This window comes from Syngnathus scovelli, chromosome 1, assembly GCF_024217435.2.
Source record: "Syngnathus scovelli strain Florida chromosome 1, RoL_Ssco_1.2, whole genome shotgun sequence".
NCBI lineage: Eukaryota > Metazoa > Chordata > Actinopteri > Syngnathiformes > Syngnathidae > Syngnathus > Syngnathus scovelli.
In genome coordinates this window covers 21,557,347-21,574,265 of record NC_090847.1, presented here as the reverse complement: position 1 = coordinate 21,574,265, position 16,919 = coordinate 21,557,347, and the positions used below count along the sequence as shown (strand labels likewise).

General features: G+C 41.2%; 2 protein-coding genes across 3 annotated transcripts; one reads left to right on the top strand and one right to left on the bottom strand.

Annotated features, from left to right (window-relative positions):
- The first annotated feature begins 2,447 nt into the window (after positions 1-2,447).
- On the top strand, positions 2,448-4,449 carry il2 (interleukin 2). Its single transcript, XM_068650186.1, has 4 exons — positions 2,448-2,853; positions 2,932-2,970; positions 3,212-3,355; positions 3,433-4,449. Exons 1-4 carry the CDS (start codon positions 2,740-2,742, stop codon positions 3,547-3,549), a joined length of 414 nt encoding a protein of 137 aa, XP_068506287.1. The 5' UTR covers positions 2,448-2,739; the 3' UTR covers positions 3,550-4,449.
- A 751-nt stretch (positions 4,450-5,200) lies between these two features.
- adad1 (adenosine deaminase domain containing 1 (testis-specific)) lies at positions 5,201-16,691 on the bottom strand. Of its 2 annotated transcripts, XM_049750044.2 has the most exons (13): positions 9,958-16,691; positions 9,538-9,659; positions 8,841-8,934; positions 8,606-8,731; positions 8,276-8,443; positions 8,097-8,168; positions 7,848-7,973; positions 7,283-7,580; positions 7,134-7,209; positions 6,832-6,988; positions 6,529-6,763; positions 6,154-6,286; positions 5,201-5,904 (listed from the first exon to the last, which is right to left on the bottom strand). In XM_049750044.2, the coding sequence occupies exons 3-13, from the start codon at positions 8,884-8,886 to the stop codon at positions 5,791-5,793; spliced, it is 1,551 nt and encodes a 516-aa protein (XP_049606001.1). In that variant the 5' UTR covers positions 8,887-8,934; positions 9,538-9,659; positions 9,958-16,691; the 3' UTR covers positions 5,201-5,790. The 2 variants fall into 2 exon arrangements, with proteins under 2 accessions (XP_049606001.1, XP_068506277.1); XM_068650176.1 differs by lacking the exons at positions 8,606-8,731; positions 9,958-16,691 and having other exon boundaries at positions 9,538-9,863.
- Positions 16,692-16,919: the final 228 nt, after the last annotated feature.

Genomic DNA, 16,919 nt, shown 5'->3' with positions numbered 1-16,919 from the left:
TCCGCAAAATTGGAAATGGAAAATAACATTTTTAAAAATAAAATTGAGTTATTATTTAGACATGATTGAATTTCCAGCAAAATTTGTGAATCGTTTATCCATCCAATTTTTGGCAAATTTCGCTGAGATTCCTAAAATAGACATACATACAGACGCAAATACCGTAAATTTCAGATTATAAAACGCAACTTTTTTCTCAAATTTTTAACCCTGCGGTTTATAGTCGGGTGCGGCTTATATAGGATTTTTTCCGTGTTTTTTGTGATTACTTGATCACTTTTATACACTCGTAAAAAGGCTGTGGACCGCTGTTGTGCGGCACCGCTTTGCTGGGCGGAGGGATATGTGACACGGTCACTGGGGAGAAAAGTGGTGTGTTGATCGCATGTCCATCCGCCAAGCAAATAGTGCCGTATAATTCACACAAAGAAGAGACAGAACGAGATCAAGATGGACATTACTGAAAGGAAGCTTTTATACACAAACCGCCATTATGGGGGACAGTGCGGCTCATCCAAGAAAAAAACTAAACTATACCCGAATTTTAGCTGGTGCCGGTGCTGCTTATGGTCCGAAAATTACGGTAAATAGCCTGTCTAGGTTTATCCTCCTTTGGTGCAAAATAAAATATTCCGCCAAAGCAGAGGTCCTCAAGTTGCTTCTTGGTTATAATGGTGGTCCCTTGGACAAAAGCAGTTGAAAACCCCTGTTGTAGCAAATAGCAACACGACCAGGAAAGGCAACCATATCGTGTATGTAATAACAGTACTGCTTTGGCGCCCTCAACTGGCATTTTGCTAACAATCAACAGTTGCAATGACTTCAGGAGGTTCATTTACAGAATCATTTCCTGCCATGGGTTAAGTACTTGTGGATTTTTGCTGGCCGCGGCAGGCCTCAATGCATTATACGAAAAGAACATGTATTCTTAATGTAAACCTTTTACAATGTCACTAAAACCCGTTACATGCCGATCGACCACTCCAAATTGTCCGGAAGTGCGATTGTGAGCGTGAATGGTTGTTCGTCTGTATGTGCCCTGCGATTAGCTGGCGACCACCTCAGGGTGTACTCCGTCTGCCGTGCAAAGATTGCGTGCCCGCTGCCCTCGAACATAATAGAATAGAATCTGCAAAATGCTAATATAAGATTTATGAACCGAGGGTTAGGGTCAGTAAGATTTCTTTTTCTAAAATTCCATCGCTTTAAATGAGTTTGCATTGTAAAATTTAAGTTAGCAATCAACATGTTTTGAGTCCAGCGTAAGAATGGTTCCAAAATTGCTGCAACTAAAATTTTCTGAGTGGGAAGAGACATTTAGTGGATTAACTGATCTCTTCTGACCACTGGGGTGGAGAAATTTTACATAAAAATAATGTAGGGGGAAATGAGTTGACACAACGACAGCTGCTTTTTTCCAGCAGGCAGGTGTCGCATTGGTCAGGTATCACCAGGTGACATTACCAGGGGATTTTACCACTAAGACTTTACTGAGGTTTACTTGACATCTGAGAACGCAGATGTTTTCTCACGCATTGCAAGGGTTTTACAAGCAGTTTTAGATGAGTTCTCATCGTATTTGGAGAGTAGGTGGAGCACATTTTGGTTGAGTGGACATTTTGATGAAAATGTTTGAGGAAACCCAACGCTTTGTGACCTAACATGAAACTAGCGCTTAATTATTGAAAACATTTTGGTCCAATAAGTTCAGGTAGTCACTCTTTGGTCATTACGAGATATCACCGCTGACGATTGTTCCAACTTACTTTCACTTACAAATGGGGAAATCCCTACGCTCTGCCAATGACGCAAAGCCGCCACCACCACCTTGAGAATCGCGTTCCAATAAATGGAGGATGAAAGACAATGAAGTGATTCCTGTTTTTGTTTTTTGAATCTGTTGCATGACCACGTTTGGTGTGTTATGACTATTCTCAAAAGATTACAAATGCATTTTTTGCACTGACTTCATCTGTATGTGATTTCAGCAAATATTTGACTATTGTATTATGGCAACTTTATTTTTTTAAAATTACAACTTTTGCAGTGTATTATCAATTTATTCTTTTAATATGACTTCACTTGTAAAATTACATCTTTATTCTCCTAATATTTCAACATCAGGGACTTATGACTCAATTCTTTTACAGCCTTGTATTATTATGACTTTAATCTCAAATTTAGTTGCGTTTTTTATTGTTTAACTGCTTTATACTTAGATTACGGCTTTTCTTCCGTATTTTATCTTCATTCTCATAAGATTACAATTTCTTTTCTTGTATTACATCGAATCTCATAAGGTGACAACTAGTTCTTCTTGCATTACCTTTTTGTTCTCAATACTTTTTCATTGTATCATGACCACTTTTTTGCATTACCACTTTAGGTAATTTTTGATCCCCCCCCCCTCTGGATGATCACACTTTAACTCTGATCTTCCCTGTTCAGTAAGTGGTGACAGTGATTGATAAGAGAAATGTTTGTTGACCACAAACTAAGGACAACCAACCTACTTTCACACAAAGTTTCAAGAGGCCACATGGGGTTTTTTTCCCCCCTTGTTGGTGCATCAAACAAAAAATCCCAAGACTATAGGAAAAAAACCAACATTGTATGCGGTGGGCTACCTATCAAGCCCACCCTTCCCAGCCCCACTGCTATATAAATTGAACTCAGCACAGGAGAGCCCATAACGCAACACCAAGAGCCTTTTCTCTTCAGCAATCCTTCAAGGCCACCATGGAGAACCTTCCGATGACTTTCTTCTGGATTTGCATAATCTCTGCAAACCTGCTAGCAAACTCTCTGCCTTTGCGGGACGCCAAGATTTCCTATATACGCAATGTCAAATGCGTGAGTCTTAATTCCTGGGTGCTCTTTAGACTAAGTATGACCTACAATAAATAATGGCATTTCTTTTTGTCCACGCAGCCCTCAAACTCGACATTCTACGCGCCCACAAATGTGAAGGTAAGGTTGGACTCTTGGAAATGACGCCGTCATCTGTAAAAAACTGTATGTGTGTGAAAATAAGGCTGGGAGGGATAACAAGGTCACTAGGTTCCCCCCTGTCTCAAAGTGGTTAATATATTGTAGACTTGTGTAAACCGCACTTGAGGTCGTCTCGCACAGGAAGTGAGCGCGACGAGTGCTGTCGCCTCACACTAAAAGCAAATTTAAAATGATCATTTTCTCCCGCTCGTGCACACAGAGACTTTGCATGACAACTGCACTGAACTGCTGTTTGAAAGAACTTGACGGAAAAATCCGAAAGGAGTGCGAGGGCCCTCATGATTACATTGACGATGCCGTGGAATTTCTGAACGTAACCATGGACGAGTGGAAGGAGAGTCACGTGAGTATTGCGTCGCATATTCATCGTTGTGAAAAAGACGACAGTGCTCAAACGTGCTTGTTTTTCCTTTTCGATAGCCGCTGACCAATTCCAGCCAGTGTGCCTGCGAGCGCTGGCCGAAAATGCCGTTGAGCAAATTTCTTGACAAAATGGAGTCGCTGCTTCAGCTTCTGAAAAACGTGGACGCCTTGTAAGTCAACTGCGGCCACGTCTTTAGACGGAAAGCACGGTGACACGGAAGATCGATTCCAGTGATCACAAAGCAGCCAATTTTCTTGAACGCAGTCCAAAATTTGGACCAACAGAACTTAAAGTAATGTATTCCATATCTATTTTTTAACACTGCTTTATTTATAGCCATATTATGACTACAGTTTTGAGCTATGAATGTTTTGACCACTGATTTATTTCAATTTAATGGGTGCAACTAGAGTCATTTTGTCACTACCGGGATTAAAAATTATTTTACCTGGGGGAGGGTTGAAGTACCGTATACTTGTCAATTTAACAACTTTGGCGGTAGTATCAGACTGGACTCTGTGTGAAAGAGATTGTGTCCACGCTTGATGTACACTTACGTAAAAGGAGCCCTATTTATATATTTATTGTTATTTAAAACTCTGGTTGATTGTATGTACATGAACCTGTAACTTAATAAATACAGTCTCAAAAAACTTGTGTTGAAATTATTGGAATGAGGTTTTTTTTAAAGAATTAGAAATCCAAAAGAACTAAAGATGATTGTGATAAATTTCCACACTCATTAGCAGCTATGAAAGCAATGTGGGAGAAGGACTGACACGTCGGCCCTGTAGGAGGGTGATCGCTGTCGACATTTAGAGTAGATCGACTCGTCAGGCTGCTCATTAAAACAAAGATGGAAAATGCAGTCATATCAAAGTCATTGTGAAGTCATTGCGGGATTCGGTACATTCCCATGGTTGCGTAGGGCAGGTCTGCAAGTCTCTATGACTTATGATCTCAAAAAGGACATAACATGGGATAAAAGGCTTGTATATTGCACAAATATATATATTTTTTTTTAAAATCAAGTACCAAGTACCGTATTTTTTGGACTATAAGTTGCACCAGAGTATAAAGGGGGGGGGGGGGGGGGGGGGGGGGGGGAAACATATATAAGTTGCATCGGAGTATAAGTCACACTTTTGGGGGAAATTGAATTGACAAAATCCAACGCCAAGAGACATGAACCAGCAACAACAGGCTAAACGATACGGTATGCTAACGTGACAAACACAAACGATGAGTTGAGAACGGGCCTGACGTAACATTAACAGTGATTCAAATAACTATAACATAAAGTACACGTTTATCAAACCATCTCTGTCACTCCAAATCATTAAATCCATCGAATTCTTCGTCCTTTGTGTAAACAACGCCGCGCGTGCGGCGCGCCGCTGACGTCGGACTCGTCGTTAGTTGCAGTTCACATACTTTCACATGTCCATATTATGAGAAAAGTCAAGTCAATGTCTCATACTAACAAACATACAGGAAACCAAAGTATGTTTCCTGCATGCTTCCTCAACACAAACTAAACAAATCAAAGACCGACGTGGTCGTCAGATGGGGGTTGTGTGTGTGTGTGTGTGTGTGTGTGTGTGTGTGTGTGTGTGTTTGTGTGTGTGTGTGTGTCCGTGTGTGTGTTAAGTGTGTGCACGTGCGTGTTTGCTGCTGAAGTAAACCAAATGTAAGACAACTTTTTCAGGCCTCTTTCTTGAACTCATGGGACCATGACAAGTGGGTCATATGGGATAAAAATCCAATATTTTGAAGTGTGAAAAGTATGCAGGTGGTGGAAATTATTGACATAAACAACAAAAATAAGGAGGGAAAAAAAGTTTTATCCATTTTTTTCAAGACATACTGAAAAAAGGCCTGGTGTTGAGTTCCATTTGCTGTATTCACGCATGAAACGGCAGTTTTTTTTCCCCAACTACAAAACTACATGTAGTAAACATTTTAACTGACATTTATGTTTTTCAAATTGTCTAACATTTTGGAATGAAATGAAACATAATACTGCAATTCCAACAGTTCAGCTTGCATGGTGTTTTACAGAGGTTGAAACATTTCTATGGCTCAAATCTTGAGACACCAGCCTTGCTCATATGGCAATACAAAACTTAAATAATAAAAACTTAAAAAGTACAGACCATTATTATTTCACACCTTGGAAAGAATAACTTATTTTCCCCCAGCAACAGAAATATTTAACAAGTGCATGTGCTGATTTTACAACCTAAAGAAGCCTTGCATGCAATTTGACAAACTGCAAACAACTGCTACCAATGTATTATGTGTTTGGGGTTCTTACTTTAAGGTATTTGAGCAGAAAGACCTATGCAAATAAAAGTGCTCAACAAGAAATGAGCATTTCTTCATTCTGACTCTAATCCTTTATGTATAGAGAGCTACATATTGAAGTCATCACTGACCATGTTCTTGTCGGGCCAGGAACCGAAACCTTGCTGCTTCAGGTAGGTCCTCAGAATCGTCTTGGCCTCCTGATAAGTTTTCGCCGCCCTCTGTATGGACAAAAACATAATTACTTCAGTGGAAATTGAAAGCTGAATATCCAAGTGGGGAAGAACACAGCTGTTCTAATTTTAAAGCCATCTCGTATTTAAGGTCAGCATGGATGGGTTTCTGCTCACAGGATAGAATATGAATGGATTACTTTGTACTGTGCAAAAAAAAAAAAAAAAAAAGGTTGTGCCTGTAAAACATTGTAACACTGTAATGGATGAAAAAGACTAAAGGCTGTTCAGGCGTACCTTGGCATCTCTGTATGAACTTGTGGCAAGCAAGTCCTGCCGGTTGGCCTCTTTGGCAACCAACTTGAAACGGTGCAGCATCGCTGCTTTGCACAGACGGCTTGCCAGAGCAGGTCCACTCTTGAAAGGAGACCTATTCAAATTTTTTTAGACATTGCATCACTGTTCAAACTATTTAGACATCACAGGAACAAAGCACAGTACCGCACAGGCAAATCTTTACAGAGCACAAGTTGTGCTGTGATATCCGTCACCTTCTAATTTGGAAATCATCTGTTCCCATGAATAAAATCTATTGCACGATGACATAGTCGAAGCAGCGTGTGGCAAAGCATGAGAAAAAATAAATAATGCTTAACATGATATTGCGCTTACTCGACCGTGGTCTTGCCAGTCAGACCGTCCACCACTTCGATGGAGGGATCACTTTCGCTCCAGTTGAAACTATAGGTCACCGGGCCATTGTCAGGGCTGCCGCTGGCCACGGAGGGCACGGTGCAGATGAGAGGCCTCATCATGCAGTAGAACATGGGCAGCTGCGCGGTGATGCCCTCCGTGCGGCGGTTCACTGTCATCTCCATGCCGTGGATGTTCCCGCCACCCAAGTCCCCTGGAGAGATTTGTGAGATGAGGTGATGATGGATGATGATGAGAACCTTCAATAGAGCATCCACTTGCCTATGAGGATACTCCTGACGTAGACTGGCTCGATGAAGTGGCTCAGCAAGGCTCCCTGGTAGCCCAATACTTGCCACTGAGTAATCTTGTCCATGGGAGACACAGTAACCATTTTGGTGCTGGTGGGCTCGAGGGCGGTGGAGAAAATCGAGAACACCTGAAAAAGGAAGCGTGTCAGTAGCCGTTTGGGAAAGGCTCATGTTTGTTTGAGTACAGCTGAATTTCTTAAACCAAACACTTGCGGAGTGCATTGTTAACTGATCAAATGTACACGATCATTTTCAGAGAGTGACAGTACTCACCTTGCCCTCAACCGAAACATGCAGGCCCATCTCATTACTTATCTGTAATGTGGATATGCAACGAGGGTTCAGGGACCTGCAAATACATCAAAGTACAACGCGCGCTTTAAATCCCATTCACAAGCAGCGGTTATTCAGTGACTACTTACAGTTTGGAGGGTATTTGAGCGGCGCCCGTGGGAACCTGGTTGATGTAGAGGTGGAGCATGATGCCGCTCTTCAGGCTGAGGAGGTGGTTGTTGTTATTGTTGTGCTGGAAGATGGAGTTCTCTACCAGTTGCGTGGTTTTGCTGAAGAACATCAGCAGGTGCTGGTAGAGGAATCTCATGAGGCACCTCCTGGCAGTAACAACCGCGTGCGAGTCGTGCACAACGCGTCCATCTACGGACGTGCTGCGCCCGGCGCTGCAGTTGCCAGTGCCGACGGCTACCACCTCATATCCGTCGGCTACAGAGAGAAAATGAAAAAGGCAGTAAAGAAAGTGCGGCATTACATCCTTAATTTATTTGCAAACAAGTGTATTTACTCAAATAGTGACCTCCACTTTAATTGATACAACCAAGTCGTTTTTCTTTCTCCTTTTTACCAATACAGTAACCCTCTCCTCCTTTAATTAGGCTCAAAAAGGAAAGTAGAAATAAAATTCGGCTGGCAATCTTGAACTCAAATCCTATCTGCGTAATAGCTTAGTACGTAAATGCCCACGGCACTCACAAGTCTGAATGACGAATGCCGCGACGGTGGCGGCGCAGGCGAACAACTGCGGTTGGTTGTTTATCAACTTGCTTAGTTGATTCTTGACGGCATTTGGTATCTGGAGGTTGGTGGAAGTCTTCCTCTCTGTTAAGTGATATAAATAAAAGTATGTGAAATGCCTGAGAAAATGTAATTGCCTCAATGTCAAAAGCATCCCATCATAAATTTGTGAAAAGAGAAGTGGCACATAAAAAAATGCCGGACTACCATGGATAAATGTGTAGGCTTGGATCTCTGACTGGGAAGACTCCTCTATAACTGGTAGAGATGGCGTGAAAGCTGAAAGGGGGGCAGGAGGAGAAATACTCAAAACAGGGCAGCTTCTTTTACAGCTTTGACTATTATCACTTATTTATAATAAGGCGGAAATAAAAAAATGGCCTGACTTGATATTTTGGGTAGGTCAGCCTTCTCTTCCAATGTTGGCAGCAGGTCCTCAAGAGCCAGCTCCGCCGCTTTAAGCCGAGCCACCTTCTTAGTCGTCCCCATGCCTGTCTTGTACTGGACACCGTCAACCAGGACGCAAAAGGCAAAGAGAAATCCACTTATGTTGCCTAAAAAGTCAGAAAGGTCAAGAAAGCTTGAGTTTATCGTATATTATTATTATTTCAAGTGACACATTTCCATTTTCATGATTTCAAGTGGCACTGTTGGGATTTCCAGATACACACAAAAAAATCAGCTATTCATAATACAAAAAAAATAATCTATTGCACCGGTGGTCACAGTCTCCTTGAATTCCAGGTGGAACGGAACTGTCTGGGCCAGCTGATGCAGGAAAGACACCGCGTGGGTATGACCACTTTGGTACCTGTTGATCAACTCTTTTGATCCAACAGCATCTTCGGGTGTTAGGGAGGGGGGAAGAAGGCAGATAACAGTATTTATTCTAAATTGCTAATTTGAGGATACTTCTAGTAACTCTGTGGAACTCAGAAGGATGTAACTTACTGTTTTTATAGAAATTGGCTTTTGGGTTTCTTGCAAAGAGGGCCATTTGAGACCAGCTTGTGGACCGTCAAAAGGGTGTCCAGGAGCAAAAAATCTGCAAGTTGAGTTAACAAAATAAAAATATTTATTTTTAAAAAACATCCACAGTAATAAGCACAAAAAACACAAGAACAATACATTTAGCTAAACAGGTTTCAGCATATGATGACATTTAACCACAGTCGGTTAGCCAACTAAATGTGATGTTAAGAAATTACAAAAGTTTCAAACTACTAAGTGACTTTACTTTAGTTTTAAACTACTACGTGACTCTACTTTAGTACTTTACATCTCTTCAGAATTCTAGAAGTAGTTAACGCGCATATTATGCTCACAATAATGCTAATGCTTAATGGGCGAATATGCCGACGCTAATTGATTAGCTAGCATCGTTAGCATGACGTCGACATTGCGGTAATGCTAAAAAATATTTCATGACATCCGCTGAAGCCTTTAATTCTGGTAGTTTACAGTCATACATTTATTGCGTTGAGTCAAAAAAGCCACACGGCCTAATTTAATGGCAGAAGCTTCATTCTCGGTCTCGATTAACTAAACTACCGAGGGTTCAATTACGAAACCTTGCCGAACTGTACACGTTTTATTTGTGTCTTAAAGTCTTTATATACGTATATGTTATAGATGATTTCTTCCTTACCCGTCCAGCGGTCAAGGTTGGCACGCCACAATCCAACTCAAATAGCTTGGCTCCACAGGGAAGGGCTACCGAAGTGATGAAGGGAGGGTTCACAGTCTTCCGACCAGGAAGCCGTGCCCTCCCTAACCAGAATGTGGCAAGCAAATATTTTGAATTATAGACAAAATATCACACATCTGTTATTTAGTACAACGCAGTATCGTCATACTAAAATGTACAAAAACTTCAACAACAAAAGAACAAAGTATTGAAGAGAGAGCAACAGCAACGTGTACATAACATGCAACAGTATAGTGATCCCTCGCTACTTCGCGTTTCGTTTATCGCGGCTTCACTACATCGCGGATTTCTTTTTTCCAAATTAAAAAAAAAAAAATAAAAGTCAAAATAAAACTTCTAAATTGAGGAAACGTGTCTAACCTTTAGGACAATGTAGTATTGCTCCAAATGTTCGTTTACATTCCTTCAGAAGTCCGTTTTCACGTGTTAGCACGATCGCGAGTTAGCATCTTTCCGCTAACTCGTTAGCCTGCCCAGCACTTCTCGTTGGTGACCGTACTTCACGGATTTCACTTATCGTGGGTGGTTTTTGAAACCAATTATCCGCGATAAACGATTGATTACTGTATTTAGAATTGTAGACATTTTTTTCTCACGTGGTAGACAAAGGGGGGGGGGGTCTGAAAACGCTATCAGAATGTGCTTAATTTACATGATCAAAAAAAAATTAACAATAAAGAGCAAGTCAAAAATGTGCAGAAATGAAAGCTGTATGTTTTCCATGACTGCCAATTTTGAGGAATGTCTGTAATGAAGTAAACGTGAGAGTTTTATCATTAAGATAGTGGATTTAGCACAGACCCTTGTGGTACTTCTTGTATAGGTTCTATTTAACCTAGTGGAATGAAGTAGTAAGCCAGATTACCCAAAGGGAACCCACACAAGCACCAGAAAACCTGGAAATGCTACAGCAGGCCCAAACACAGATTAAAACCTCCACTAGTGCACCTGTTTGCCAGGTGTGATCATTGCAATTTCATTTTTTTTTTTTTATCTTAATTGTTGGCCTCTCATGAGTGTTAAGTGTACAAGTTAATTGTGGTTTTGGGTGACATTGCCTGAAAAGTTGTTTCAATATTACTTTAACGTGATGTGACTGTCTGTAGGGGAAATGGCATGCATTTACACGATATTAACAGTAAATCTAGGCACAGTGCCCACAGTGAGTAAGGAAGATCGGGGTCGCTTTGTTTTTGAACAACCATCTTGAAAAGGGAACGTGAAAAGGGGATTTTTTTTTCATTAACCACATAGGCTCAAGCACAATGATGTTAGGGGTGTTAACCACAAACCATTTCCAATATATAAAACTGGATGTCAGATTACTCTCAGTTTCAGTTTTATTAGTTTTTGTTTTTGTACATTCAGATATGAAATCTAACCCAACTTAAGAAAAACAACATGAGTGTATCTTACCTTACCTGGAAGAATCTTAAACCTTCAAAGCATCATTCAAGATAATGGAATTCCCCACATATATGTGCATTATTCCATTTTCGCAAAAGATGCCATCTTTTCATCAAATTTATACAATAGATAAATACATAAACTTATCATATCTAAACATATCATCTAAGGTAACTTATTATTTAAATATATGTGTACTGACAAGTCAATATGTCAAAAGTACTTGGGTTTTTACATATGTTTATGTAAGGTTAATCAAAAAGCTTCAGTATTATACTGGAGAAAACAATATGATCATCCACTCATAACATCATCATGATATGGCAATTATTCAATTATTGATACATTGGAAGAAAACCATCAACATTACATCACAAAGCCAAAACCATCATCATTACATCACAAGAAATTACATTTGAAAAAATCGTTCTTTGAATTTTGAAGATAATTTAACCGCTATAAAATAATAGTCTGATGAAAAGATGTCCGATTGGCGTATTACAAATCGTCCATAGAAAGAAATTAAATTTGTATGAACCTGGTTTGTATCAGAAAGTGGCAATACTGTTACTTGAAGAAACATGATAAATCACAATATTTCTTTTATTGAGATAGATTACGGCGATAGTGTGACAATCAATACACTCGAAGAAAATCATTATGGTCACATAGCAAGAGCTAATTGAAACATATTTGTGCACTTTCATGTTTTTTTCCGCTAAAATCAGCTTTATTTGGATTTAAAAAAAAACGTCTAAAATTAAAACTTGCATTCCATATCTGACCTTGAGAGATACCCAAAAGACTTCCGGACCTAAATTGCCACTTAACAGTAGAGGGCAGTGTAGGAGTAGAGATCAACATCAATCTGGTGGATGGCTGCCGTTGCACATTTTTGATGTGAAAAATTAATTTATTTCAAACATTCTGCACATAAAGCCAATTTTAAAAACAATGTGAATATGCTGTGTACAGCACTCAAGCTAGCACACTTATTTTTATCAAGTATGAAATATGCAACAATGTGCTACAGTACTTTGACATCGCCCCTAAACCAGGGTTTCCCTAACTTAAGATGGATGTGGTGGGTTGACTGTCAGACTTAAATGATATATTATTGGTATTATTTCATTCTGTGTCATGACTTTGAGCCTCATTGATAAATAACAGTAGCTCAACTCCAGGCTGCTGCAAGTCGCATTCAGCCGCAGTTCTCCGCTGCGTCTCCACAGCCCGAGATTGAATCTTCCCCATTCATTAGACTAAGTGGATGAGGCTCTCTAATAGGGGCTCCCTTCCCCTCAATAATTGCCATTGATTGGCGTAAATTAGACCCTAGTTGCCAGACGAGTGATTCTCGACGACGATAATCCGATTCCCAACTCAAACTAATAGGATTTTAACTCTGGCTTTGGCCTTAATGTCCGTCTGCGAAACCTGTCCATGGCCCTTGGCCCCATCTACACCGGGTTCTCTGGATCATATCTGGTCCAGGACTGGGTGTGTGGATTCACTGGGAACAGTCAATGACCGGTTGCCCTTCGCAAGTCTTAACTGGTGGCCATTCATGTGCGCCACTACAACAGTGTGGCGAAAACCTCACAGATGTTCTATAAATACTCTCTTTCAAAAGAAATACATCGTATTAATCAAACTATAGTGTTATGAATAAAGATTCTAATATGATTTGGAGTGAATTTCCAGAGTATTTATTTTGGCGTTCATTTTGTCCAATGATACATTATCAGTGAGCGACAAACCAACAGTGACTTTACGTCCGGTCAAACCGTGTGAGAGTGTCAGAGAGATAACTAACGCATGTTGACTTTGTGTGATGAGTTTAAAAAAGCATTTACTAAGTTGCAAAACAGATTAATAAATGACTGATTGCAATGCGTCGCTCAACTTGTCTCTTTTATCAAAAACAAAGATCACCAAAGAAAATAATATAAACATTCACATTCAGCATTTCTAATATTGCACAAAAATCAAATATTAGAACTAGATGTACTTTTAAATAGGCTAAATTGCATTTTGGCCTAATAATCTTAACTCTGACCTTGCAAAAATAAACTCAATACTACCGGAAATGATTGTTTATCTGACAACACAAACACAGTGAGTGACATCCCAACCAACCAGTGGTACAGCTATGATGACCATTTGGTCCAATACTTCAGCCGAAAAGCCAACCATGCTGTAAAAAGGTGGAACGTAGTTAGAAACCCAAGTCACAGAACGAGGAAACATGACTGTCGGGTGACTGAACAGAATTGTGATTGATTTGGAAAAATAAGCAGTTCACAGGTCACATCAAGTAAACTGCATGTACTCCCGCCACTAGTTTGATGGTTAAAATCACATTTAGAGGCGCAGTGGTCCGTTTTAATAAATTTAGCACTAAAATGGTCGTCGTTGACTGATCATTACTTCCCGACTTCATTAATGAAGAGCTGCTAGCAAGTGGGAGTAAATGCTGTCATTTCAATGATGAGCTAGCGCCATTGTTTCAGGAAACTAGCCGTCGCACATCCATCGATATCCATCCATACGGCGTCCAAACAAGTCCATAACAAGAGTACAAGTGATGTTCTTTTGTTATTCTCTTGATAAGGGGGACGCCGGTGCGACGACTCAGGCCCGAGGACTAATGAATCTCCACTCCATTACTCCTGAATCGGACAGATTGCTCTCCCGGAGAAATGAATTGAGTTTTTTGTATTTGTGAGATCATTCTCCCTCCATTAACTGCTCTTTATCCCGTCTCTTCATCACAGGGAAATCAGGTTAGGCAGCCATGATTAGCCGGGGTGGCCTCCCTTTTTAAAAGGTAATTGGGTTTGGCGGCTCAGCTGATAGTGCCATTAGGACCAATAAAGGCTGGGCCCGGCTCATCGAATGAAACAGATTCTTCGGCGGCAGATGGCAGGCGGAGGGATGATGCGTTTGCGGCGAAAACAAAGTTTGTGTAACCAAAGTAGTTCAGGGGCATTCTAGCGGTGCGGTGCGCCGCCCCTCCCCGCCAGCCTGGCCTAATCGCTTTAACATTTTCATCTTTCCTCTGCTGTGACGTTTTCAAAAGGCAGAAGATGGACTTCAGTGGAATGAATTATACTTTTGTGGAAATAAATCAGATCTGCCATCAAGAGTCTTAAGCTACTTACATTGATTTGTTTTAGTTGAGTTCTTATCTATTTCAGTTTGGGTTGTAGATTTTTTTTTTGTTTAACATAAGGAGTATTTGTCGAGTGGAAGTTAAAAAAAAAATCTCACGTTGAATATTGTAAGATAGTGAAACACAATTGCCAAAGGACTGACCTTTTTTCGGAAAATCTGTACAGTAAAACCAAAGTAATTATATTTAAAATTAACCCAGAAACCTAATTGACAAAAATGAAAATGAAGGACATTTTTTGTTATAATTACAGTTTGATACAGTAGATTTAGTCACTTATCTTAAAAAAAAAAAAAGTCATTTTTATTTTATTCATTGACAAAAATGATTTTTTTTTTCAATTCCAGTAGAAATTATTTTCTTAGTTTTTGTTAACTATGATAACCTTGGTGCGGAGCGGGTGGATCAATTCTGCCAGGACGCCAACAGGCGCGTTAATGTTGCCAAACGCTGGTCTATGAAAAACATTAGCCGTAAAATCCTGCCAAGTTGCGCTGGTGGATTTTGGAAGGTGAGTGACGGAAAGAAGGGGTGGGCCAACTCTTAAAATGTCAACTGGTTGTGTGGGCTAAAAGAAAATGTTGCGCTCATGGCGGTAAATTGTATGAGAAGAAGATGGGGTGCATCACCTTTGCAGTATCAAAAGTTCGTAAACCGCCCCGGACGTTCATAGGGCTGCGTGGTGTCAAACTGTTTGCAAAGAGCCAGTCTAGAAGATGAAACATTTCGCATAAAATCCTGCCTCTGCGGTTTTGTACGGCGCTCCAAGACCATTAAGGATCTTATTTTTCTGCTAAATCACACTCTGTATATCACATCCTGCAGAGATAGCGATGAAACGATCTAAAAATATGCGCGTTTGTTCACTCCTAAACGAGCAATTAAGAAGATCATTACTTTGACGACGGGTCATTTAGGAAGACTCGGGCGTAACTTTATACGGATTTTATCGCGACGGCCGCGTAAACTGCACTCTACCTGTTTTTTCGACAGCTGAGGCCCGGCGGGGCGCTGAAAGCGAATACCTGATTGTGTTAGTGTCTCCCCTTTAAGCTGTTGTCACCTTGCTGACCGATTATGGGCAATTACCCGCTCTGTCGGAATCCTAGCCGAAGAGATTGAATTCGGATTGATTTTGGCCCGCGAAAGAGGAGGGAATTTAAAGCCTTTTTTAATTGGGTATTTGGTGTGTGCCGATCTGAACAGCGGGGCCTTCCCCAGGGATCCGTTATGGGCCAATAATGGCATCGGAGTGCGGTGGTGGCGCGGAGGGCGGGGCGGCCGCTCCGGTCTCGTCTGCCGACTCCCTCCCAAGGCCATAACCCTGCATTTGCTCTGAGTGCTTTTCTATTATGCATTGATAGTTGAGCATCAATCAATAAGTAGGGAAACAGAAAACCCAGCGAAACCAACTTCTTAAGTGTAAAATGCCTCTTAATACCCGAGGCCTCTCAAACAACTTAACCTGGACGCTTTTTACCCTCACCCTTTCCTCCCGGTCGCTCTTTGAGGGACACATCCCGGCGCCGGGCGACGCCATCTTTTATTTACAATGTGGCTGAAAATGTGCGGCTCTCGGGTGAAGAAACGCCAAATTGCTGATAAACTGCCGTCTTTGCAAAAGCCAGAGTGGTCGTCGAGCCACAGCCTTTATTTTTCCTTTCAGTTTTGCGGGAAAGTCAAGGTGGATAAGGTCACCAGAACGCCTGCGTGATCGTATTATGGATGTAGTGAAATCAAATCCAGCAAATGGTTTTAAAATGACCCAAGAAAGATGGTCTCCTTTTAACGCTTAAGCACAGAACACAGAGAGTCGCCTTTCACATTAATAATGCCGCACCGGGGCTGGATTGGGACGATTCCGGGAAAAACGTGGGCCTGAAGATAAGCGCACAGCGGTAGGAAGAGATAAGCGGAGCAGTCACAGCAACGCTCAGCCACAGAATACACAAAGTCCACCTCAGGCCTCACGAATGCGCCCCCACCGGGCTCGCCTGTCACCACTAATGCACCTTTTTTCCCCACAGTAAGGCTATCTCGCGGCTTTGCGGGATTTCTCGGAATGGCCGAGTTCACCTTTCCTCGGATCCAGATGACAGGACGTGATAGAACGCGGAAACATCGATCGCTGGCACACATCTTAAATGTCTATCGGCTGACGGTTGTGTTTGCGAATCAACAGGTTAGCGGCTCAAGGCGCACCCCTTTTTCTACAATTTTTACCAATCGCTACGTGTCACTGCTCATTTTCTCGTTTGGGTTTATCACAGTGGCCGACAAAGGACTTTTGGCTTAGTGAACAGCAACCATTTAAAGTCACGCCGCTGCTTCGACATCCTGACAAATTTGGTGCACCCCCTCTCACTCACTCACGTGCTCCAATTAATTTACATATGCGCACCCCCAGGAGGGCACACAGTTCTGGAATGCCTATTTCAGGACCAGTTCTTCACTAAAGTAACCTTGACAAATGAGTCAACATTTTAATCTTTTTGAGTTTATGTTTTTAAGTCAACAATAGCTGTTTGTTTTTTAGTTTCTTTAAAATAAAGCAAATTAAAACTTAGAAAGTTCTGATCGCCTTGGCAGGTGGTAACATGATGTCCAGAGGTCAGTGGCAGTCAAAGGGTCAACAGCAGAAGGTCATGATTAATGGATCTTTGGATGAAACTAGCGAGCTAATATTACCAATCGTCCCTCACAGAAAGCGGAGAGGGAATTCCTTTCCTTGTGAAGTTGT

Bases quoted from the DNA above. Each gene is read 5' to 3' on its own strand.
- il2 (XM_068650186.1), top strand. From the start codon at position 2,740: ATGGAGAACCTTCCGATGACTTTCTTCTGGATTTGCATAATCTCTGCA. The intron at 2,971-3,211 runs GTAAGGTTGGAC...TCGTGCACACAG, and splicing joins ACGCGCCCACAAATGTGAAG to AGACTTTGCATGACAACTGC. The intron at 3,356-3,432 runs GTGAGTATTGCG...CCTTTTCGATAG, and splicing joins ACGAGTGGAAGGAGAGTCAC to CCGCTGACCAATTCCAGCCA.
- adad1 (XM_049750044.2), bottom strand. From the start codon at position 8,886: ATGGCCCTCTTTGCAAGAAACCCAAAAGCCAATTTCTATAAAAACA. The intron at 7,210-7,282 runs GTAAGTAGTCAC...ATGTATTTGCAG, and splicing joins GCTCAAATACCCTCCAAACT to GTCCCTGAACCCTCGTTGCA. The intron at 6,989-7,133 runs GTGAGTACTGTC...TTCCTTTTTCAG, and splicing joins ATGTTTCGGTTGAGGGCAAG to GTGTTCTCGATTTTCTCCAC.